General features: G+C 46.2%; 2 protein-coding genes across 4 annotated transcripts in view; both read right to left on the bottom strand.

Moving 5' to 3' along the window:
* Positions 1-257: 257 nt before the first annotated feature.
* ulk1b (unc-51 like autophagy activating kinase 1) lies at positions 258-19,035 on the bottom strand. Of its 3 annotated transcripts, none has more exons than XM_067258663.1 (29): positions 18,479-19,035; positions 17,782-17,874; positions 17,656-17,697; positions 14,084-14,116; positions 13,439-13,475; positions 12,413-12,586; positions 11,733-11,806; positions 11,532-11,633; positions 11,034-11,092; positions 10,535-10,617; positions 10,301-10,351; positions 10,026-10,117; positions 8,921-9,083; positions 8,685-8,748; positions 8,510-8,596; positions 7,851-7,991; positions 7,481-7,635; positions 7,283-7,360; positions 6,773-7,020; positions 6,275-6,465; positions 6,025-6,140; positions 5,237-5,362; positions 4,602-4,786; positions 4,200-4,390; positions 3,922-4,040; positions 3,629-3,786; positions 3,299-3,434; positions 931-3,160; positions 258-647 (listed from the first exon to the last, which is right to left on the bottom strand). In XM_067258663.1, exons 1-28 carry the CDS (start codon positions 18,566-18,568, stop codon positions 3,105-3,107), a joined length of 3,144 nt encoding a protein of 1,047 aa, XP_067114764.1. In that variant the 5' UTR covers positions 18,569-19,035; the 3' UTR covers positions 258-647; positions 931-3,104. The 3 variants fall into 3 exon arrangements, with proteins under 3 accessions (XP_067114764.1, XP_067114765.1, XP_067114766.1); XM_067258664.1 differs by having other exon boundaries at positions 7,481-7,581; XM_067258665.1 differs by lacking the exon at positions 7,283-7,360 and having other exon boundaries at positions 7,481-7,581.
* Positions 19,036-22,974: 3,939 nt separating this feature from the next.
* mmp17a (matrix metallopeptidase 17a) overlaps positions 22,975-25,043 on the bottom strand; it is a 45,825-nt gene continuing 43,756 nt past the window's right edge. The window contains 1 exon segment of the mRNA XM_067258300.1: positions 22,975-24,449. Within this exon segment, the coding sequence (XP_067114401.1) occupies positions 24,115-24,449 (335 nt within the window). The 3' untranslated portion in view covers positions 22,975-24,114.

Here is a 25,043-nt window from a genome sequence, read left to right as displayed (position 1 = left end):
CAACCCAGCGTTCTGTCAGCCTATCCCTTCTGCAGCAACTAAACTGTCTTGTAAATCTGATAGAAGAATAGTGGGATGGAATTAAGCAAAGTAGCATTATTGAACCATTGTTGGCTATACATTCATTTTTATTGAACTAATATTTATAAGAGCAGATTTTGTGTATGAAATCAATAATTATTAAATGAACCGTTGCCCTTTTTAAACAGGCCTATTGTCCCGGAGTAACAAATGAACAGAAAAACAGACAACTCAAATAATCTTCGACAATTTTATTCATTTTATACCTCTCAAAACAAAAGCTACATCATACAGACAGTAAAATAGTGTGTGTAGTTACTTATATTCTCCTACCATTTAATACCTGACAACAGTATTTAATTGATAGTTTGTAAAGTTGGTCTTTAGATGGGTGGGCGCTATGGGAAAATGCTCTCCATGCTTATGCTACACATCCACGCGCACACACACACACACACACACACGCACACATACATATATATATATCTCAATATCAGTTGTTTACAATCCTTATTTACAAGCAATAGAGTGAAGTGATTATGCAACATTCAGATATTTTGAGTAGGCTATATTGAGTGCACAAATGAACAATATAAATGTTTACGATGAGATTCGTTCAATAAATTCTTGAATCAGCCTATATAAATCGAATGCAGAATAATTTGGAGTACAGAATTCGAGTACAGAGTAATTTTGACAAACATTTAATATCACAGCCTTGCATTGTGACCATTACTTTGACAGTTTTCCAATTTATGTTGTATGTTGCTTCATATTTCTGACCAAAATCATCACTGATTATTAAAATAAGACTGTGACCAATGTTTACAGGTGAGACATCATCATTGCCTTACATCAGCCATTAATGAAAAGATTCAGGGCGATCAGTGTGGTCAGTAAAAACCCAACTAGAGACAGGACATTCATTTGGAATGTATAACACAAACTAAACATTGTTTACATGACATTGGCTGTATGCAATATCTGTTAAAACTTTCAGACGCTAAAAGGAAAAATAAAATAAATAAAAAACAAAAGAGACAAATTGCAGGCAAACCAAAAGATACAGACAACAATCTTATTCCTTGCTCTTTTCTGGTCCACACACACAATACAACTGACCAACATTCCAACTAGAGCCATAATGTTTTCCTGACAATATAGATTTGTTTAAGCAATAATTTGGGATTTCATGAATATATCACTGCTTGATAATCAGTGTCTCTGTTCCATTAAGCAAATTATAAAGTGTCTATACGTATCACAAACTCTAGTTCACACATGCACGCACGCTTCAGATATATATGTTGCTACTAACCACTAGAAGAATTAAGGTTAAGGTAGGGAGACGAGGGTAAAGTGTTCAAAAATATGTTGTCAGGGGCAACAACTACAAATAACAAAATTAAATCAGGCAAAAATGCAACGTCCAATCCACTACAATTAAGAAACAACTTCAAAAATCCACCACAATCATCACTCTTCATGACTTTAAAATAACACATAGAAACAAACACATAATAATCAATACAACATAAGTTTTTTTCTGAGTCAAAATTTGCTTTTTAGTTTTTCCCCTTCAAAAGGCACCATTCAAAAGTGTAATAGCTTATGCCACTTCCCTGTCAACACTCAATCACACATCAACATATAACAGAACCATCCAAAACTACTATTAAAATGATTTTATTAGCTAAAATCCATCTAATAAGTTCCTGAACAAAACAGCATGTACATTTCTGAGTCTCATCCGATGACCTTTCTGAACAGTACTTTAGAAAACAAACCTATATGCAATAACACCTATTTTTATTCATAGATGTTAAGCTTTACCCAGTTGATGCACTAGAAAGTTCTGGGCTCTCAGTATTTCGTAACTATGGTCTGATTTCCTTCTGTCAAGCAGCCCTACATTCAAACTAATTGTGATTGCTGCACTCTAACGACACAGAGAATCTAAATCTATTATTTAAGTTGAACTAAAATGTCATATGTAATTAAATATCAATGCCTGAAATGTATAACTCTATATGGAGACTATTCCTTGGTCAGACTAAACCACAAAGCGCCACTCCTGGCATATACTGGTTAAAATAACATTTTGTTTCCTACATAGCTGATTAATGGTGACCGGGATATACAGTATCTCAAGCCTTATGACTCCAAAGCTGTATAAGGAATAGCACTTCCAGCTAGTCTTTCAACATGGCTTCCATCAAATACTTTGGTGAAATTCTTTAATTGGCCCAGTTCCAGTCTGTATCAAAGTACTGTAGCTTGAGTCCAATGGCACTCTGTACGTTCTCATTCTCTCGCTCCATATTAATTGGCTGAAGGAAACATCGACCTCTCTCTGGCAAATAGAGTCGATCACAAGCCAAATGTGGAAAGATAAAGGACTCCCACAACAATTACTTTTCTAGGTCTGTCACTAGAATTGATCTTACTTTTGGTTTCAAACAACTTAAAAGCTAACGACTGTACATTCTGTGACTTCATAGATTTATGCCACAATCAGGTTCAGTCATCTTTTTTAATGTACAATATCAGGAATTCCAAAGGTAAGCTCCCAATGAAATAACTACACAATTTGTGATGACCTCAAAGCCAAATAAAAGAAGGATATATCTTGCGCAAATGTCTCAACTGAGTTTTCTCAGCCAGTCGCCTAATTAATGACTAATCGTTACTGATTGCTTTGCGCGTACTCACTGGTGGGACCAAACTGTGTGGCTGTGTCTGTTTCGCAACGACTGCTGAAAGGACGCACTCAGGATGTGGTCGTCTGTGAGTATGAGACTTCATAAAGCTGTAGAACTGCATGGACACTAATCCATGCAGGGGAATGGGTCCTCTTTAATGCTCTGAGGCAGTCAAGTCTCAAATATTGGTCCAGTGCTGATGCGGTCTCTGTACCCTCCATGACCATTGTCACCTGTCCCATGTCCGGTTCAGAGACCGTTAGAGTGGAATACCGAGATGGTGTGAAGGAGGGTTCGATTAGATTAACTGGGGACGGCGATGGTATCTGTGTTGACGACTGACATCGTGATAGAAGCATCCCAGGGTGCACTGCAGCATCCTCAAACGCACAGCCCCGACTGCAGGGCGGTGAGGCGACGCTCGATACACTCCTTACCTGCAGACAGAGGGGAGCGAGAGAGCGAGAGGTGAAGGGAAAGGGACGGAAACGCAGACGTCACTTCAGACGGCTGATTCATTCGCAGAGGCCAAGAGAAAAAAGGTCCAATCTCGGGGAAGGTGAGGTGTGACTCACACTTGCTGACGCTGAGGATGTCAGTCTGCTCGGTGAGCAGCAGGGACAAGCCCTCCATCAGCAGCAGGGCCTTGTGGTAGCGGAGGATCGACGCCTCGCCTTGGTGGAACATTTCGTCCAGTGCAGCTGCCTGGACCTGGAGGAGACACAACAAGAGAAGATCAGGGGTAACACTTCTCATAAACGTACACTTCCTACACCGATATCACACGGCTGATTTTCAACATATGGCATATGACGCTTGGTCTAGCACGAGGAGAACCTCAACTGTAGCCAACGTCTACGTCAGGACAACTGGGAGTCAGTGTCGGGGAGGAGGATCCGGCTCACCATCTGCACAGTGTGGCTGAACAGTAGCCTCTCCGCTGTGATGGTGTTGATGTGGTCCATGAGGCGGTGCTTCCTGGAGAAGAAGCGCTCCAACCGGGCGTTGAGCACGCGACACGAGGACACGCTGGACTTGTAGAGATCGTTGAGCCTCCTCAACACTGCCGGGCCGCGCGGGGGGGAAAGAATGTGAGAGAGAGAGAGAAGTGGAACAAATCAATGGTTTGTTGTTCTTGTTATAGCGGTCGATTCCTTTGACCCAGGATGTTCCCCAGAACCATGCTGACTGGTCTTACCTTGTTTGACTGTGGAAGAAGGGTAGAGTTTGCCCTGCTTCACCTGTCCGATGGCCGTGCGTAAGGCTGAAGACAGGAGCTCGGCCGTCTTCATGTACAACACCAGCTGTTCCGCATGGCTGGGATATACCAAAAATATATACATGTTTATCTAAAGCCTGTAAATTAATAGCTCTTAAAGACAGTGGTATTGCCAAACAATATTTTCCATATAAAACTGCATACAACTGTATTTGTGTTATTGGCTAGCCTGTTTAGCCAGTAGCTTTGGCTCCTACCTCCACTCCCGGCTTAGGGAGCTGATCTGGTCAGCCACCAGGCTCTGCTGCTGGAGCAGTGAGGGGGGAGGGGTGTCCTCCTGCCCCTCCCCAGGCCCAGGCTCAGATCCCCGGGAACAAGCCACCTCCATCAGACAGCGGGCGAAGTTGAGGGTGAAGCGCAGCCTCTGCAGGGTGTCAGTGTGCTCCTGCTGCACTCAGGAGAGGAGATGGAGGAGAGGAGATAGAGGAGAGGAGATGGCGGAGAGGAAATGGAGGAAAAGAGATGGAGAGGAGGAAACACAACAACAGAGGTCAGAGGACGCTGTGAAAAAAGAAACCCGATGAAGAGGGACACAGTCCAGTTGTGCCCCAGATGCACAACCAATCCCGCCCCTGTCCACACCCCCGCCCCTTCCTAACCTCCATCAGTGTCTCCTCTGGCAGCTCGGGGGCCTCGAAGGTGACGGGGCCCCCCATGTTGGCCGTGATTGGGTCTGTGAAGCTGTAGCGCGGGCTGGAGGAGCCCTCAAAGCCATCCAGATAGGGGCCCGTCTGAGGGTGTCGGCTGGTGAAGGACCCGGCTGGGCTGACAGAACTGGAGGAGCCTGGCAGAGGAGGAAAACGGCCATGGAATTGCTTAGCTAAGCTAACCAACTTATAGTTTAGGAACCACTGCCTGTTATCATTGTACAGTGTCAGTGTCCCTTGAACCTAAACACATTTAACCCTTGTGTTATCTTCGGGTTATTCTGACCCATCAGTCATTGTGACCCACCGTCGTATTGTGACAACTTTACCGCATGCAAAAACAAAGTGAAGCATTTTCTTTTAACCGTTGGGCTGTCTCAGACCCCCCACATTGCGAAGGTTAAAAGAAAATTATTTTATTTATTTTTGTATTGGGTAAAATTGGGTAAACACAACGATGGTTCGTTATGAACCTATTGGTCATGTGACCCGAAGGCAGCACAAGGGTTAAAACGTTTGTATCGGTCAAAATGTACAATGTACAAACTCGAAGAAAAAAAACGCAGTCTTGCTGCTACGCCACTCACCGGAGTACTTCCTGTTGCGAGATGTCTGGGGCGGTGTGCTGCCACTGGATGGGGAGCCCACTGTGAACACCACCTTAGCCGGACTTCCTGAGCCTGCCACCCCTGCCCCGCTGCCACCAGGGGGCCCTGGGGGACAAACAGACAAAGCTAGGCCGATGAGGGAGGCACAATATTGACCGACATGTAATCAAGATCATTCTGTATACATCTGGTGTAAGAGTTTTTGTCAGTTTACCTATTTGATAAAGTTGTACCTACAATTCAATGAAAGCCTTATAGTATAAAAATACAAAGAAATGAAACAATATTAACTTAAACCAAGAGGTCACACCACTGTGAAAACACACTAAGTAAACGTCCGTGTGAGATATGATGTTAGGCAAATGTCCTAGTGTCTGTTATCATCGAAATAAATATAAATTCCATTCTGCCATTTTCCCGACAATGCTCAACAATGTTGACTGACCCACTAAGATAAGCATTTTACCTTATAAAATGTGCTGCTGTTGCAGCCAGTGAACCATAAAGATGACTCAACAGTGAAAGGCTAACACTGCCCTAAAGCAAATCTCTGTATCTTCTCCCGGTGGACTTGCACGTGATCCAAACTTATCTCATCTAGACACAATGTGATCCACGCCCTTTTATCTTGTTTCGTGGTGAAACTGTGCTACAAATAAAGTTCAGGGACTTCTATTCCTACAAAGATGAACCATGCTAACATTCATACATACAGTAGAAACCTTAAACAAAGCTACATTTAGACTGCGCCTGAGGTGAGGGCTTACCTATGATGTCGATGGCTCGGTCAGAGCTGAGGTTCTCAGTGCTGTCCCTGTCTCCAGGTGGTGTCCCGAAGGCAGCCATTAGCAGCATGTCAGACAGACGGCCGGCACTCTGGGACCTGGAGAGAGGTATGACAACGAGAGCGCCACAGAATGCTGAATAAAAGCGAAACTAATCGAAACGGAACCAAAAAAGAACCATCTCTCTCTTTCCTCCATGCCGATTCCCTAGAAACGTTAGACTATCTCTGACCTGCAAAAGCCCTTGCCATCCTCCGCCATGGGTATGTACTGAGCGGCCTGGCCACCAGGGGGAAGAGCGGGCTCTCTCCGGTCAGAGAAAGGCCTGCCGCCAGGGGCTCCAAGGACCAGACCCTGCTGGGCCAGGAAGGTCACCAGGTTGGGGGAACTGGGGGGCTTGGGAAACTCGAACGGAGGGATAGTCTGTGGACCGGAAAGAAGACTGTCAGCCATCACCATGTGGTATAGTACTTCATTCGAGCTAAATACACAGATAGACATATAAAATGGGAGTCAGATGGCTGAGCGGTTAGGGAATCGGGCTAGTAATCAGAAGGTTGCTGGTTCGATTCCTGGCCATGCGAAAAAATGACGTTGTGTCCCTGGGAAAGGGCCTCGGGGGAATGTCCCTGTACTTACTGTAAGCCGCTCTGGATAAGAGCGTCTGCTAAATGACTAAATGTAAATTAAAAAAAGTGGAATGTAAACCAACCCGGGTGTGAGGCCTTACCCTGGAGGGGGAGCCCAGGATGGTGGGGAGGGGGCTCCGCTGCATGAGCTCGCTCAGCCGGGGAGAGGAGTGCAGGGGTCGGATCGCCATCATGCCTGCTTGGGTGACCCCCACTGGGTCCGAGTGCTGCTTCTTGATCTTCTGCCTGCTGCCACGGGCACACTCCAGGAGACAGGGGGCACTGTGGAGCCGGGTGCCCAGGCCTGGCTGCCGCTGTGGGGGCGTCCAGGGGTCAGGGAATAGGGGAGCTGGGTAGGAGGTAAAGGAGAAAGGTTATAGGGTGCACACAACAAATAAACACCCCAAATAAATGACTTGAAACATGAAATGTGTAAATATGAACCAAACACACCCATCCAAACAATACTGACTAAGAAGGACAGATCAAGTTCAGGTTTAAACCCCATGGTCAAATTCGTGACAGAATCATCTTTAGTTTGATCAATTTCTTGTACAAGGTAGCATCAAAGTGGGGTGTGGCCAGAGAGGCAGGGAGGCCCTGGGTCTCACCTCCGCCATGCGACCCCCCGCTGCCCCTCTCTGAGCCTGGCTTGCACACCTGCCCAGGCAGCTCAGGGAGGGTGCCAACTTCACACACAGAGAGGGGAGGAGAGAGAGAGAGAAAGAGACAGGAAGGAATGAGAGAAAGGAGATCAAAAGAGAACAGGATCTCCCTTTCCGGCCGACTAGCGATTGCGACTTCCCTACCTTGAGGGGAGAGCTGGAAGGGCCGGGCCCCGCCTGCTGAGAGTCTGCGGGGGGTCGCTGCTGCCCCGTGGCCCGCTGAGTAAGCTGGAGATGGGCCGGTCCTGACGAATCCCAGAGAGCCTCCACTGCTGCAGCGGTGCACCGCGGTGGACAGCCTGGAGGGGGAGAGAGAGAGACGTATTCGGATGAGAGCACTACTGATAGTTTACAGTGACGTGTCAGGGTGAATTCACGGCAGAAACGGTGGGAAAACGACGACACTGTCGCCGAAAATAGCAAGCGAGCGGGCGTCTGTTTTTTTTTACAAGTTTGCTGCTCATGTGTTATGCAGAGAATTCCCTACAGTGTGCGTGTGTTCGTGTGTTCTGACCTGGGTGAACTATCCTGGCTTGGGGAGTGTAGATTCTGTTCCATACGTTGGTAGTTGTGGACCTGAGTGGGAACCGGAATGGGCACCGACTGGCGATAGTTTCCATAGTTACCACAGTTGCTCGCCGAGAACTCGATCGGCCTGCCAAAAAGAGGAGGGAGCGTTAACTACAATTAACTATTCCCTGTACCCTGCAAAGTATGAACCGCAAAATGGAGAGAATTCTTTGAACAATGACACAAAAGTGAGAGGTTTAGATGGACGTGTAAAGTAGGATGTGAAGAGAAACAAGGGTTATGGTGCTTATTATATGTTGACCAACTGACCCCCTCAGATTAGAATCACCAGAGTATCATGGTTGTAATCGTTTTTTAAACCAGAGACAGCTTTGTTGCCCGGATAATCTGAATTGTCCTACACTGAGCCAGTTGGTTGACAAGTACTCTAAAGCTCTAATCAAGGGAAATGAGCACTGTAATGCTACAATGCTGTTTATTCCACTTGATTAGAGTAGAAGGTTGTAAATAACAAGGAATTAGTACAACACCTTGCTTGACAACGGTAATTGTAGGATGCTCATATATACACTGTCGATAGCTTCTAATAGCTTCTACAGCTGGAACCTTGTGTCCACCATTTTAACCCAGCTCTGGTCTCACCTGACAGGGCAGGGGGACCCACTGTTGGAGGGAGACTGTGGTGGGGTCTTGCCTTGGCTACCCAGTCCACAAGAGGCCAGAAGAGAGCTGAAGAGGGTGAAAAACATTTTTTTTTTATTACCAATAAAAACTTTTAAATGGGGATTGTATTGTGCCAACTGTCCCAAACACACACCTGCTGGTCATCAGGCTGTCCTGCAGCATTTTCCCAGAAGGCTCCTCACAAGTCAGCTCTCCTGCTGAGAAACCACAGAAAAGAAAGGTTAGAGCTAACTGCCCCATTTGACTCCTGCTGTGCCAGATAGATTGTCAGGCTGGAGTGTTCCGGTCTGTAGACCCCCACTCCTCAAACTTAATGATGAAGCTGGGATAGATGAACTCACTCCTGCTCTACACTATGAGTGTGCTTACTGGGAAAGTGAACGGGAACCATGACGAAGTCGTCTGTGTCACAGGATGAGTTCTTGCTGCTGCCGCCCCCCCCAGATGAGTCCTTGAGAAGGAAGCCTGGTGCATCCTGGGTAGGGGAGGCCAGGGGCTTGGCACGGTGTTGCTGGACCTCAGCCAGGGACTGCTGCAGTGGCACAGAGCGGGAGCAGATGACCATTTAGACTATAGCCAACCTTTAGCTCTTTAGCATCCAGCCTATTAGCATCTAGACCATTAGCATCTTGGCTATTAGCATCTAGACCATAAGCATCTTGGCTATTAGCATCTAGAGCATTAGCATCTAGCACAATAGCATCTAAGACATTAGCACCTAACTCATTAGCATCTAACCCATTTCACCCATGTTTCCATTTGAAACAGTCAAAAAACGATCTGTGAATTGCAATTATTCATGGTAAGTTGATTCTAATGACATTTGACCAATATTGGATACGGAAAGATTCAATGCACAAAACCAATCGAAACAAAGAGTCAGTTGGCTGAGCGGTGAGGGAGTCGGGTTAGTAATCCGAAGGTTGCCAGTTCGATTCCCGATCATGCCAACTGACGTTGTGTCCTTGGGCAAGGCACTTCACCCTACTTGCCTCGGGGGAATGTCCCTGTACTTACTGTAAGTCGCTCTGGATAAGAGCGTCTGCTAAATGACTAAATGTAAATGTAACAAACAATCCACACACACACAGTAGCCTACATTTAGCAAACCTGTCTGCCTGACAATCGGTGCCAAAAGGCCCGCAAGCCACAGACCACACCACCATGCTCTAGTATCACATTACGTGGCCTCATCACAGATACCTGCAGTGCTACACTACGCCTCTCACAGTTTAACAGTAGCTGTGGCCTGAAAGGCTTCCATTAAGGACAGCTGGGAGACAGCTGGGAGAACTTTTAGTCAGCTGGTCCTTAAACTCCCCTTTATCTGCAAGAGATTACAACATGGCTGTGCCAAGGCACGGGCCCCATGCATGGCTTATCACAGAGACTCCCCCTCACCATTCCACTGTACTCTGTATGACCTGATACTGTATATATAAACATACACACACACACACACACACACACTAACCGGAGGTGAAGCCAGGTGCGAGGTGGAGGAGCTGCTACAAGAACTGGCTGATGCTGAGCTTGGAAAGCCAGTCATGGTAACGACTGGAGTCGCTGTGGTTAAACACACACACCGAGACACAGAGTCAATAAGTGATAGATTCCCCCCCCCCCCCCCCCTCCCCTAGATGTTTTTCCCCCCCACGTTTTATAAAACAGGACTTTTATAAAACAGATCAGTATCAAAACGCTAACAGATATTTCGATGAGGCTTGGGAGGAACACAGGCAGACTCACTCTTCTTCATCGACGAGCTAGCTTCCAGGAAAGGGTGATGAAAAAACTCGTCTGAAAGAGAGAGGGAACAGAACAACGACATGAAGGGCCGCCACAAAAGAGATCCAAAAAACGGTGTCACCTCATGGAAGGTCTACGGGTGCTCGACTTTCCACCAAGCATCCACTGCACAAGCCTCGGGTCGAAGCTCGACGCATGGATGAGTCGGTGTTGTGAGTGAGGGGTCCTACTGACCAAAGTCCATGCGGTCCTTGTGGTTGCGCTGGAGGAGACCCTGCAACAATTGCCTCAGGTGGCATGAGGACTCTCTGGGGATGCTGGAGAGAGAGGAACACACACACACACACATCAATATAAATGAAACAAGAAACAAGGCTCATGCTCCTACTTATATCTTTAAATCTATAAACGTACAGTAAACTGACCACAGGGCCTAAGTCCTCTTCCACCAAAATAGATTATTCATGTCAGCAGAGCTAATCATAGAGGAGATGATGGTATAGAACAAGAGTGTGGTAGGGTTGCATCATTCTTCCATTAGAACCGCAGAACATTAGTCATCAGTGGAGGTAATGGACTGTAATAATCACAAAGACTGTAATGCCACTATCTATCAAGAAAGGCATTAGCTGATTCGAAAAACTAGAATGGGAAGGGAAAGGGATGGGTGTTTTCTGGTTAGGCGCGCGCACACACACACACACACACACCCACACACATCTCAGAGACTTACTTAGGGCTGAGGTTCTTGTTTTTCTCATAAAACAACCGAAGGTCCTGAGGACTGCTGGCCTGTGGAGTAAGCATCAATTACTGTACTAAATTGTTCTGCTTCGTGAGTGTATCTGTGTTGTGCGTACAAAGCCAACAAAGGTATCGATATGAGAAAGGAATCCTGTTTGGCCAGTTTAGTTTTGTGTGTACAGTACTCTACTCTCTGGAAGAAAAAAACATTCCTGTTTCCTTTGATTTACAGACACCATGTCTGGATCTCCTAAACAGCCTTGGGAGAAACTAGAAAAACAGCCTTTGAACTCTAGCTAGTATTTACCATGTCACATGATCTGGAGGGAAAAAAAGGCAGTCTGCTGGATCAGACAGCCAGAACAGATTACAGTCATGTCTGTACATCCCAAACGAGATAACACAGAAGGAACAAGGAAGCGTGCTCTGACCCGTCGCTCACATCCTCATTCACAAGGACCGAATCCAGGTCGACTTCTGTGCCTACCTGAAAAGGGGCCTTCCCGGTCAGACACTGGAACACGATGGTTCCTATGCTCCACAGGTCCGCCTTGGCGTCGTAGGTCTGAGACATGATGACTTCCGGAGCCTGGTGCACCGGGGAAGGAACGGGGACACATTTGGCAGTGACACACATGAAAGACGGCGGGAGGTTTTGTCAGTGAAAGGATGGGATGCAGGTCCTTACCATGTACATGGGGGATCCGCATAAAGTGGCAGCCATCATGTTGTTCTGGAGGTACCTCGCAAACCCAAAGTCAGCTACAGACAAGGGAAGAGAGAACAATACGCCGTTTAAAACGTCTTCTAAATGCTTCTAAATGACACGCAAACCACATTGGAACACCTCATACTGGTGTTTAACAGCTTATATGTTAGTGGTTGTTCCAAATATCACAAATCCAAGGTAGGAAACAATTAACAAGAGTGGCACTGCAAACAATTCGACATAAATGAGTGTGAAATATTACACCGCTAAAATAGGACACCGGGCAGGTTTTCCCCCTAAACGGGATCTTGTGAGTTTGTGTGTATGGTGTGGGAGCAAAGCAAGTTTCAGCAGACCAATGACGATTATATCACTGTGTTGTGAGTGTGACTGAGCCTGGCTTCATCCTTCACACCAGCAACACAGGAGGATAAATGCCCCAGTGAAAGAATGATGGAAGGAGACCTTTTAAACAGACACCCCGGGTTTCATCTAATCTGTACGAAGGCCTTTATACGACACAGGAGGTGGATGAGCAATAAAACATCTCAATCATATGGAGCTTAATGTGTCTTCTTCCTGCGAGATAAACTCTTACTAAAACTAATGCATTAGCAAACATGATAGATAGACATCCACACACACACACACACACACACCTATTTTGATGCAGGTGTTGGTGGAATGTGACTTGCGTCCCGCAGGGTAGGAGAGCAGTATGTTCTGGGGTTTGAGGTCACGGTGGATGATCCCCTTGGCCTGCAGCACCCTCATGGCCCCTGCAATCTGCTGCAGAAACACCCGGATGGTGTCCTCACTAAGGGTTCCCTTAGCTGTGGGAGAGAGGGAGACAGGGGGAGGGAGGAAGAGATGGGGTGAGAGACATGGGTGAGAGAGAGACGGGGTGAGAGGGGCACCGGAGCGAGACAGGGAGAAGTAGACAACTCATACAAAGAAGAATCAACATCTATTTGACTATTCAAACCTAGGAAAAAGACAGCCCTCTTAAGTACATAACTTTCTATTTTGGTGGGTGTTTCGTGGTCAGCAGCGTAATGTGAAATAGCTTAACAAGCGACTTCATTTGACTTTACCAAATATAACCACTGACTCCAGTCTGGTAAGAATGAGGCATTCTCTTTCTCCTTCCAACTTCCTCTTGCCTGACTAAGCAGACCTTCTTTCCCCACAAACCCCCCCCCCCTTCCTTGCAGTCTCTTCTCCTGGCCAGACATGGTGCTATGTCAGACTCACACCCTCTCCCACAACTGTCTGTCCAATTCAGACGGCTTAGCTCTGGTCCACATCCTCCCAACCTAACAGAAAACACCAAACCTGATCCTGTCCCCCTCCTACGAACACACAGGCACAGGATTCCAAAATAAACAACCCAGTGAAAGCTCTGAAAGTGTTACTCTGAGCTCTGGTCAAGCTTATACAGCCACCCTCATTACTCCGTTACATAACATCCCCTTTCATCCCGGTTGTACTTGAGTATTCTCACGTAGGCTCATTTCAAGAGCCCAATTCGGAAAATATATATTCTGCTCACTCTGCAGATATGACCTACCAGAATGCGACTGCTATGATTGGTCGGCTTTTCGCGTTAACCAAATGTAATAGAAAGCCCATCCAATTCTAGTAAGAGGCTCAGTTGGCTTTGATAAATAAAACAGTTCACTTACAGTGGAGATAGTCTGCCAGGTCACCCCCATTGCAGTACTGGAGAGGGAGGAAAAAATGGGGGGAGAGAGAAAGAGACAGAGAGAGAGAGAGAGAGAGACATACAAACAGAGAGAGAGAGAGAGGGGGACAAAGAGATAAAACAGAATCCGATGAACAAAGCTTGCATTTGCAAGTGGTAACGCGCACCAAGTCTGAATAATTCAAAGACACACAAGTCCTTGAAGTGTCTGACATTATCTGGTCGTATTCTGAGGGTTCTAGGTCGGTTTAGGTGCAGTTCTGTGAGTCTCTCTGTGACGTGGCTTGTAAAAAGGGCCGTACAAATAAATATCGACCGCGCTGACAGAGAAGTGGTCCTGGGAACGTGACGGTGTAGCATTACTGATGCGACAACTCGTCTTGAGTCATTCGGTGGGCCACTTCAAAAACTTTTTTTACAAACATCCAATTTCCCTTCAATCAAAGAGCTTATGAGAAGCTAAGCTAAGTGTTCAATTTATTTCTCTACTGTTGACATTCCCTGGTAGCTAGGAGTCACAGCTCATTACAGTCAGGGCCAGGGACAGACTAGTCTGGGCGAGAGCCTCCTCAGAGTGTACCAGATACAGCAACAGGAGTCACACACAGACAGAAAGCAGGCTTACCTCCATGACCAGGTACACAGAACCGGCTGTTTCCTAAAAAGAGAAAAGACAACGTGAGGAAAGATGGAGGGACAAAGAAAACCGGAGAAAAGAGAGAAAGAAGCATTGCCAGTCACAAATGACAGAAGTCAAATGTTCGACGAGTAATTTTTTTTATATATATATATATATATATATATAGTGTTTCTTTACACTATTTATTTTTGTTTATTGCTTGTGTTTAGTGACATAAGGTAACCTAGAAACAGTTACAGTGGTTCACAGAAATATTTTTGTAACCAAATGCCTTCCTTTAGGTCAAATTCGACATAAATCCTATCCCATGCTTCTCCAGACCTACGAATCTGCAGTCCTTTTGTGTAAAGGTGATGGGTGGAAGGCATGTGCACGCAGGTCGCAGGGGGTTAACATGCACCAGGACAGAGAGGTCAATAGGGTCACTCAAAAAGCCATGCCTGTTGTGACAGACAAAATGTAAACCATGCTAAAGTGATTGGATGAGTCAGCACATTCATTCAGCTAAAGGTGATGGGGATCAACAACCAGGCCGACCAATACAGACCAACAGCTCACAACAGCTTCCTCAAATGCTGTCTTTAGGCACAAGGTAAACGACAATGGAGCAGAGCTTGTTGTGGAAACTGTCGAGGGGAGAGGAGCACTAAAGTCACATCTAATCCTCAGATAATTAGCATGATAGAGTCACGGACATGGGGGTCTACTGCAGATGTGGAAACAGGAAATTTCCATTCAGGAGCTGATAATCTCACCCCACAGCAACTGGGAAGATTAATTGCTTTTAAGGGTGTGGATTCAATGAAGGACTGCAATAAAAAAAAGATTAGACTTCTGCGTGTCGCTTTACTCAAGCGAGCATTGACGGCAATCTGTTTTTATTAACATTGAGCTTGGAACATATTAGATTTTTCAGAGAGGCCTTGACTTGGCCGACAATGCCATTTGAAATCGAGTGAAAGACGTCTGTATGTTATCAACAAAAACCAACACAACAAACAGTTACAAGGAGTACAGAAAACAGAAGGCAAACATGTCTCTCTGTCTCTCTTTCTCAGAACCTCACTGGCACAGGCCTTAGAAAAACAAGTCAGACTGGAGCCCACTTGACAATGCCCTGTTATCACATAGCAACAGATGACCCCTCCGCTCTCTCCTTTTCCTGGGGCTCTTTCGACAGCCAATCAGGACGTTCGGCACTGCTTGATTTCAACGCAAAGCATTGCTGAGTCAGCACTTGTGGAGTTCTCTCTTTCTGCCATGGTGGAGATAACAACCGGACGACATGCCATCCATCCAGCCATCTGGTTTTCATTGTGCTTCGCCTGGGAAACCCATGCACACTGTTCTCACTGTGACGTTGAGTCATTAGCGTGCCATGCTAGCATGGCTCCTGTTCATGACGGCAAAGGCAGAGCAGAGGACCAAAAGCGTCAGCTGCCCTCGGAGGCACGCACCACGACCATGAGGGTGCGTGTCAGCCGTTTTGATGATAGCGGTGAATCCTGCAGGGGCTACGACGTGATAACAGGTCGTGTGTTTGCATGTGTTTACTGCCGGAGCGAGAAAAACGAATAGCGTGGAGGGTGTGACAATTGACTCGGCCTACTTCATCTAATGGGAGCCCGTCCAAATAGGCCACTCCCCGTGCCAGCCGGACAGAATTCAAATCAGCAACTGGGTTACACAATGTGTCACAGCCTTTACACCGGGGACCTGTGACACCATTTTTGTTTTCCCAAAAAAAACAATGAAGCAGTATGTATGTCAAGGTTTTTTTTAGGTTGGTTGAGGGGCAGTTCTATGGGCGTATTTGAAGCCCTCTGTGCAAGCTTGCGTGTAAAAAGGGCTATACAAATACATTTTGATTTGATTTTAAAGCGTACACATCTGATGAATCAGCTTAACCGACAGAACACCAGGATCTCAGTGCGTAACAGAGCGAGCTTACAGGAGAGGCTGGCCCAGACTCATCAAGATGCCATTCTGTCAATGCGGCTGACAACTAGCGAACAATGTTTAACCTCAAATGTTTACATGAGGGAAAACCCTTAGCTTAACAGCACAGTCTAGGACAGTGGTTCTCAACCCTGGTCCTCAAGTACCCCCTGTCAAATGAATGGGTCGTTATCTAGTTATGCAGAACCCTACTAACGACCATTCAGTTGAATCAGGTGTGTTGGAACAGGGAAACATCTCAAACATGCAGGACAGGGGGTACCTGAGGACAAGGGTTGAGAACCACTGGTCTAGGCCACCTCCAAACAGTGATAGAAGCTCGGGTTTATCCCAACAAACAGACTTCAAAACCCCTTGAACTATCGAGAATGCGTCTCTTACATGTTACAAATTGTCCTTTCAACTGACAATAAAGACAACGTGTTTGAAATTCACATCGGGAGTCCCTGGGTGACAGTCATATTATGGAGATCTAAATCTACGTACAATGAGATCATTCAGTAGTTAGCAATGGCACTGATTGTTGTGTACCAAACACATGAACAGCACTGGGCTAAGAAGCTTGTAACTGATTCATGAAGGGAACATTCCTGCTGCGAGACGTCTATTCCCCACCCTACATAATATGTCCCACTGGTTTTCTGATAAGGAAGCGCATGCAAGTATCTTCAGCCGTTGCTGAATAGTTGATTCATTTATGACGTCATCCCTCTCCCGTGTCACCTTCAGTGGCGAACGCATCAAGCACTTAGTTTGGACGCTGTGCACCTGCTCTAACGACCTCCTAGAAGCAGCTCTTGCAGACAGATGGCTGACTATGTGCACCCTGGAGATTGCGTTTGTTTGTGTGTGTGTGAGTGTGTGTTTGTGTGTGTGTGTGCGAGTGGGGGGGGTCTTGAATCCCATTCAGACGCCAGAGTGCATTTGCAGATCTCCACCACATCACCTCCACCTACCACTAGCTACGGAGCAGCTTAACTGAAACAGGACCATCTGCCAGATGGCCAAAAACAATGTATTAGATGAAGGGCTTTCTAAGTAGCAGGCTATAGAAGCCCTCACCATTTGTGTTGTCTCGCCTTTTGACAGAAGTTCTGCCTGTAGGTTAATTAGCCTACAGTACAAGAGACAGGCATTACCTGTGTCATAACAGGTTAGACCAGAGGGCTTTGAAAAACAGCACACATACAAGTCGCCGTCGGTGACTTACTACTACGCAAGTTGTACCTAGACAGCCGTGTCGCCATAGAAACTGCTTTGGTTAGATGAAAACATAGACAGCTATGCAAATATTAGAGCCTGTTGGATAAAAAGGACCCAAGCATAGGTGATGAGGTCCTCAACGTGGTCTAGTTCACAAACACCTAACAAGACCGTATACAGTCCACAGTCTTGGCTACTGGGTCAATGCAGTTCGACTGACACTAAAAGCAATTTCTTGTGTCAAGTGTGCCAAAGTGGGTCAAGTAAAATGAGCATTTAACACCCAGTACACAACTGTTCTACTTAGCCAACATGGACTGATTAGGTCCTAAGAATGAAATGGTCATGAAACAAGTGATGATTATTCAATAACACGATTGACTGACATTACATACCTGAAAGTCATGTAATGCAACGATGTTCTCATGTTTTAATTCCTAGAAAGTGAAAAGAGAGAGCGTATTTTATGTTATTCATTCAAAAAAGGTCCTACAATGTACTCAATATAACCAGCAGCCTACCTTTAGTATTTTGATCTCTTTTCCTAAAAGGGTCTGAGATTTGGCCAGGTTCTTCTTGTTAATGCATTTCACTGCCACCTCCCAGTCATGTTTCTAGGGGCAAACAAACATGTTGATTGTAAGCTCAGTACATTCATGACTATGCAATTTCTAAAGACACAAAATGTATTTGCTTGCATTTTGCATCACATAAGACTATTGTATAACATCGACAGTAACTGGACACCACAATTTGAACACAATGATGGCAATTATTTATATGCTTTTGAGGTGATGATTTCGCACGGTTGAATATTGAGTATTGAGCACGTCACGTCATAACAATTGTCTTTTAGCCCCAAGGATATCATGGAAACGCTTGCATTTGCTTGTGCACGAGAGCATTGGAAAAACATGTTTCGCCCTCACCCCAAATTTAACTAAAGTCCACTACCCAAAAACAACTTAAATTAGTAATAGTGTTCTCATGTTTTTATTTCGCAAATGCAAGCTGTGACGGAACACATCCATCCAGTACATGATTGTTGTTTTAGCCAACGTTTTCTTGCACATCCAGGCCTCTTAAGGTCGTACTGGGACAACAAGCAACATTTCCTCGAATATATTTTTTTATCTTGGATGCGTTCAAAAAAAAATTACCTGGCATGTTTACAACCACCTTTTGACTTACAATAACAATAATCACGGAACTCATTACCTCTCTGTGTCTGCCTTTGAACACCACTGCAAAGGCGCCATGCCCTATCAAGTCCTTTCTGCTGAACTCAAATTTCCCCACAGTCTCCATGTCTCCAGACAGAATTTTACTTCGAGATCAAATGAAAAGGGCCGTATTGTCGCAGGTCGCTCCTCTTCGCTGTCACTTTCTCCTCCGTATAGACGAGACAGCAGGAAAGTTGACCCCTTCTTTCGCTTGCCATCGGCTTCTTTCCCGTGAAAGAATGACTTTCTTCTCTCATGTTAGCAAATGAAATATAAAGGAGTCCAGCTCCTTTCAGCAATTCATTATTCCCATTATTTACTACAGCGTCGACCCTATTATATTCAGAAAATTAGTGTCAAAAAATCTTTGTTGTTCCACCTTAAATTGTTAGCCTTAGGTTTGTTTGTATACAGAGGAAAGCCAGCTTCGCTCAGTCGCAATAAACACAATAAATAAAGTATTAACAAAATGACAATAAACAATCATTGACAACTGCCTGTGTCAATGTTTCCAGTATTTCCAATAAAAAAACATTACAGCTAACAGTCCAATCCTTTTCTATCGCTGGTCCTCAACAAAGACCTTCGCCAGGGAGAGCTTTGGAGACTGCAACACAGCGCATGCTCAGATATACATCTGTATTTTGACGTGTTAAAGGAAGCTGTGCAGATCTCGGCTTCTTGGTGCTTGACGTTAGCCTGCTAACAGTAGCCTGCTAGCGAAAAGTAAAGTAACACGTTCTAATACACAGCAGACAACTATCTCTTTACTAATACATCATGATGAAGTATTCCGTATATTATTTTTGGACGAAATGGAATTGGTAGCATCAAGCATAATTGAAAGTATTATGAATGATCCAGCCCATATTTTCTCTGTGTTTCATATATTTTGTACTTTATTTTTCAAAGGTTCTTACAAATACATTCCTTTCAAAAGGATAATGAATGAGTAGTAGTGAATCACAATACCAAACCGTAAAACGTAGCCGATTTACGAAATTAAAGCAAGCTGTCAAATTCTAGCATAAAGAAAACTCGGAAGACAACATTACAAAAAGGACGACCTCTGGCGGTCGTGGGTATATTGACTACAGTAGACTGTCAAATTGTCTTTCTTGTCCTGAAAGTGAAACTTCAATGATTTTTTATTTTTTTTACAGACTTTGCAAAGTATGGTGGTATGACAACACAATGCTAGAAATACCTAAATGAAACCTCTGCAAAAGAGATATAGAAATCGTGCTTTTAAAGCAGATTCTTGATGAGGTAAGGAAGGAGTGGAGAAAAAGGTTACTTTAACTGCTACTAGAGGATGAGATTGGGAGGTGGGCAGAGGAAATGAAGTCCTGAAAATAGAAATTCAACGAGAAATGAAAAGAGATGGAAAGAAATTCACAGCACAGAAAACCAAGGGGTAAAGACTTCGACATCACAGGCAGGCTAGACAACAACCACGTATCAAGGCATAATCCGATTTTTATTGTCTTTTAAACTGCATTGTAAGTTTATTACATTGCCTACAGTATAACTTTATTCTACCTGAATCCCAATTCAGGCACTCTGGCAGGCCAAGATCCATTGGTGCCAGAAACGTGCGCATTAGTGCTCACCGTGAGAGAGAAGAAGAATGAAGTGCTCGTTAGAGCTGAGGAGAAGCGACAGAAGGCTGAAGATTACTGTCAGAGTTGCCATGCCATGCGTGCCTATCGTCGAGAGCCCTAATGGTACTGCAGTGCACATAGCAATCAGAAGAGGGCAGTAGAGGTTTTCCAAAGTGAGAGCCCAGGAGAATGACAGGTGCAGCTGGTGTTTCGGAGGGCATGGCAGGGAACAAACGTGAGGAACGTGGAGAAGGGTGATCGGTGGAGGTGATTCAGCATGCCCCAGCTTCTCCTGAAATGTCGCTGGTTCATGATTCTCCTCCACACACACACGCACACACACACACCCAAGCACACACACACATACAGAGCAAGTTAGAGTGCATGTGTGTCTGTGTGCCATTGGAGTAGGGTGATCCTAACTCCATCTTTGTGCTACCTCCTGAAACTCCCCCTAGTTTAGTAATCACCTCACGCAACTTCCGATCCCGGCCAGTCTTGCCTCGCAGCGAAGCGTTTGCCCAGCCAAGCCCTTGTGACCGAGCACTTTCAATCGTGCCCTCGTCAAAAGCTCTTCCCCCCCAAAGCACTAGCCTATGGAAAGCATAGCGTGATTAATGCCATGCATGAACCATGCCCACAATTCTGCTCAGTGAAACACACAATGTAAAAAGGCTTACACACACACACACACACACGCACACACACGTGGCAGTGAACCAGCCTCTGTAGGCCCACTGTTGGGGGGAAGATTTGGTCGAGTGGTGGTGGTGTGTGTGTGTGTGTGTGTGTGTGTGTGTGTGGGGGGGGGGGGGTTTAGATCAAAGTACCTGAACTGGAGGAAGGTGTATTAACTCAGCCAGCTGTGTACTGTCTGGGGTGTGTGTGCCGCGCCAGGGGGAGGAGTGGAGAGAGGGGATCCAGAGCATGGTCCTACTTTCTGGTGAGGAGCTGGGGAAGAGGCAAGGTTGTTTCTCTCTAAACATCTCTGACAACTGCGGAAGCCAGACGTTAGTCTGCGGTGTTGCACCTGTGTACCAGAACATCTTCGCTCTCGTTCGAGTCGCTCCGGAGTTTCCACGCGGGTGAGTTCGCCGTGCATGAGAAAAGCAGCCACACAGCACATGAGCATGAGCCAATCGGTTGGGTTCGTCCTGCAAACGCATGCATCCAATGCTGTTGACGATCCAGCCCCTTCTTCCTTTGCAGTGTGTGTTTCGGGGCAGACGGCCAATCAAAAGAGCAGTTGTTGGAATTTCTTGTAAGCTTCCTTCATACCTCCCCAAATCAATACCTTCACACATGCTGCTCCGCCGGTCGTTGTTCTGGGGTTGACTGAGAAGCAGCATTGTGATGCCCCGGCAGGGGTGGGGAGGGTGGTGGGTGGGATTGATTGGTTCTCCCTGTAGCGTCCCCAAGCTGTGGTTTGATGCATGGACTCTAGGCGTCATCACGTGGTTAAGACTAATCACAGCAATGCTACGTGGATACCCCACCCCCCTTTCTATTAACCCCCCGCCCCACACACGTAATCAGTGGTTAGATGTGAGGCACCCACCTGTTGAACCCTAGGTCCCTGGTCCGCCTGCAGGTGGAAGCACAGCTGGGTGAGGAGGGGAGGAAGTGAGACGGAGGAAGGTTCCAGAAGACAAATCTCTCCAACTGTTGAAAGCCCACTGTCACGGACACCCTCTTAAGCTTCCCAATTGTACCACCTTCCCATTCTCTCCGTGTTTTTTTGGATGTCATTGAGCTGGCATAACAAAACCTCTCTTTCCATTTTATAAGAGAGTAATTATTTTGATAGGCAAGAATCTGCTTCCTGTCTGCACAATGGAAGAACGTTCTGTTTCTGGCATTATGGTACTCGTAAATAATTGAATGATGACTCTCTCTCTCTCTCACAAGAAGTGTAACTAATAAGCCTTCACAATGGCACTCTTGTACAAGGATCCTGTTACAATAGGGAGAGTCCATATTTACCAATCTAACACATTCAATCCATGTGGGGGGACTGAATTTGGAAATAGGCTTTTAAAAATTTGGATCGAAGGAGTCTTCCTCCCCATGCATCCCTATTAAAACTACCTTCCCCCCTTTTTTCACCTTTCTCAGAATACCCATGATCCTCCACAGGGTTCCATCAACGACTCATTAATTAAAAACCACCCAAATGAAACGAGTGGAAAGCACTGGAACATGACTCGTCTTGCTGCATGGGCCTGTGGGCACTGCTGCTCCTTGGGTGGCATGGCTGGTGCGCCTTGCCAGTTAATTAATACCACTGAAGTGTGGCATGAGGAAAGAAATGCTGCTCTAAGCGAAAAAGAAATAACTCCATTTCACCTTAAAAAAAGGAAAGAAATTAGTTTGGTATTACTGTTTGGGTTGTGGACTAAAGCGCCTGGGTGGAATAAACAGAGTCCATTTAAAACTTGTCTGTCTGTTTCAAATATTATGTTTAGCTTCAACGCCCATGGTCCATCGTGCACGACTTTTTACATTATCCTTCAGTCAACGTCTGTGGTCTCACATATTTTCCATTTCCGGAATCAACATTGTTTAAACTTGCTCTCAGAAATCAGTACATCTCGAAGACAAAGCAAACCACGTCATTCCTTGAACAAATAAATCACAGACAAACGAAGTATGGCTTTTTAAACGTGATGGGTAAGATTTTAGCTTTCAAACGTGATTGGCAAGATTTGTTATTGTTTGCATAAATAACAACCGGCTAGTACATGAGCTAATGTGTTACAGAGCAGGAGAAGATGAGAGCGTCTGCCAGGCGATGACTGTGGCTATACTGTCGCCAAGTCCCCTTTCTGCCCGGTCTTCCTAAGGCTCCAAATCACTGCACACCCGCCACTGGCTGTCATATCCTTCTTTATTTTTCTATAAAAATACTTCACCTTAGAAAACACGGTTTGAAATGTACACAGTAATTTTTTTTTTTTTTGCAACTGCCATAGAACTTTCATCTCAAATATATCTGTATACATATATATATATATAGACTGATGTAAATATATCTTAACAGTTCTAGGAAATCCAGCTCTCCTCAGGAGGTCGGTGGAGGAAAGGTCTGGCCGCGGCGTCTCTGGTCCAGCCTTCCGGAACGTGCTCTCTCCTGGCAGACAGTCGACGTCGGAGGAGACCAATCCAGACAGAAGAGCGATCTTCCACTGATTGGTTGCGAGGAGCGAGGGGATGGTCCGTGTCGCCAGTGGAGACCAAGGCATCGTGACAACCACCTCATGCGCATCTCTCAGCCACAATCCCGTCCGTGTTTACTACAAAAATACATGGTAAAGCGCTACCTTGGTAACCAGGTGCTTTACTTGGCTGCTCTCTCTGATAAGGAGACGAGAGAGAGAGAGATACAGGTGCAAAGGTCACAAAAGGGCAAGTGAGTGCAGTCGAGGGAGGACTGGGTCTTAAGAGGAGGCATTGATCCCGATAGCCCTGATGCTGGAGACCCAGTGAATGAGCCAGTGCTTACTGGAGCAGAGTGTCTATTCACCGGGATGAACCAGACATTACCGGTGGAGTGATGAACCAGACATTGCCGGTAGAGTGAAGAGAGCTCGGCACCAGTCCAGTGGGGTCTGTGTGTGAGGATGCTTAAAGCACTTGTTGTGATTGCAGGAGCGAGGCGTCCGGGGCGAAACAGCGTCTCAGCCGTTTACCCGACAAACTGCTGAGTCACACTTGGGAGAAAACTCTTTTGTTGTAAACTTCATTCATTCAATTGAGATTTTCCAGAACGATCATACATCGCAATGTTTCCAATTCAATCCAATCCAAAGTGACCTTTAACATTTAACGACAAAAGAATGGTTTGAAAGGAACCGGTATAATAAATAACAGCAGAAAAGAACAGTAATACCAACGTAGATATTCAAAGAGTAACAAACAAGGTTCTAGACTGGACCAACAGTCTTGTGATAGGCCAATCGCTTGCCCTGAGGCCACCGGCTGCTTTGCTTCCTGTCGCGACGGGAAGCCCCTCCCCCCACTGCTTCCATCATAGAGGGGCCGAGGAGAGGGCGAGGCAGAGTGTCCAGAGAGTCGCCAACAACAAGCAGGCGGCGGAGGACGAGAGAGAGGGCCGCGCGCCCAGGGGCGAGGCCGAGTCGGAGGTGCAGGAGCAGACCTCGAAGCCGTTCTCGGCGTGGTCGGCGGGGTGCTGGCTGTGGAGCCTCGTGTCCGTGGCGTTGGCCTCCGCGACCGGGGAGTCCGACTGCATGTCGGTGCACACCAGCCAGTCCTTCCCTATGGGACGCGGGTACCCGGCCTCCACCTCCATGTCGCTGCCCACCACGCGCCAGTACTCCTTCCCCTTGAAGAAGTAGGACGAGCCTGGAGACAGGGACACAGGGTGAGGCTGCGTGAGAAGGGAATGGAGGAGGAGGAGGGGGGGGAGTATGACGATCGCTGCTGCAATGGCGATACATCACGGCCAACTGACTGTGTCAGTGGGTCTCTGTTCGGGAGTTTATTTTCTCTCTGCGGCGTCAACTCTCTCTCTTTCTCATCCTCATTGCCGTGACCTAATCTATGTCAATCCCCCGATAATTCTGTTCGTTCTTTCCCTGTTGCTGTCCCTTACTTCCCTCCTGCTCTCTCCCCACCTGTCTCCACACCCTTCCTCCGTGTCACTATCTCTCTCTCTCCCCCGCGCCTCTCTCATCCCGGGGGAGTGATATGAGTCTGGAGAGAGAGCGAGAGAGAGAGAGAGAGAGAGAGAGAGAGAGAGAGAGAGAGAGAGAGAGAGAGAGAGAGAGAGAGAGAGAGAAAGGGAGAGAAAGGGAGAGAAAGGGAGAGAAAGGGAGAGAGTGTGTGTGTGAGGGGGAGTGAGTGAGAGAGAGAGAGAGAGAGAGAGAGAGAGAGAGAGAGAGAGAGAGAGAGAGAGAGAGAAGATTGGTTCTTTGAAGTGGCTCCAGTTCCCAGGCC

This window comes from Osmerus mordax, chromosome 20 (genome assembly GCF_038355195.1).
Source record: "Osmerus mordax isolate fOsmMor3 chromosome 20, fOsmMor3.pri, whole genome shotgun sequence".
Taxonomy (NCBI): Eukaryota; Metazoa; Chordata; class Actinopteri; order Osmeriformes; family Osmeridae; genus Osmerus; species Osmerus mordax.
This window is presented reverse-complemented; position numbering and strand designations above follow the sequence as displayed.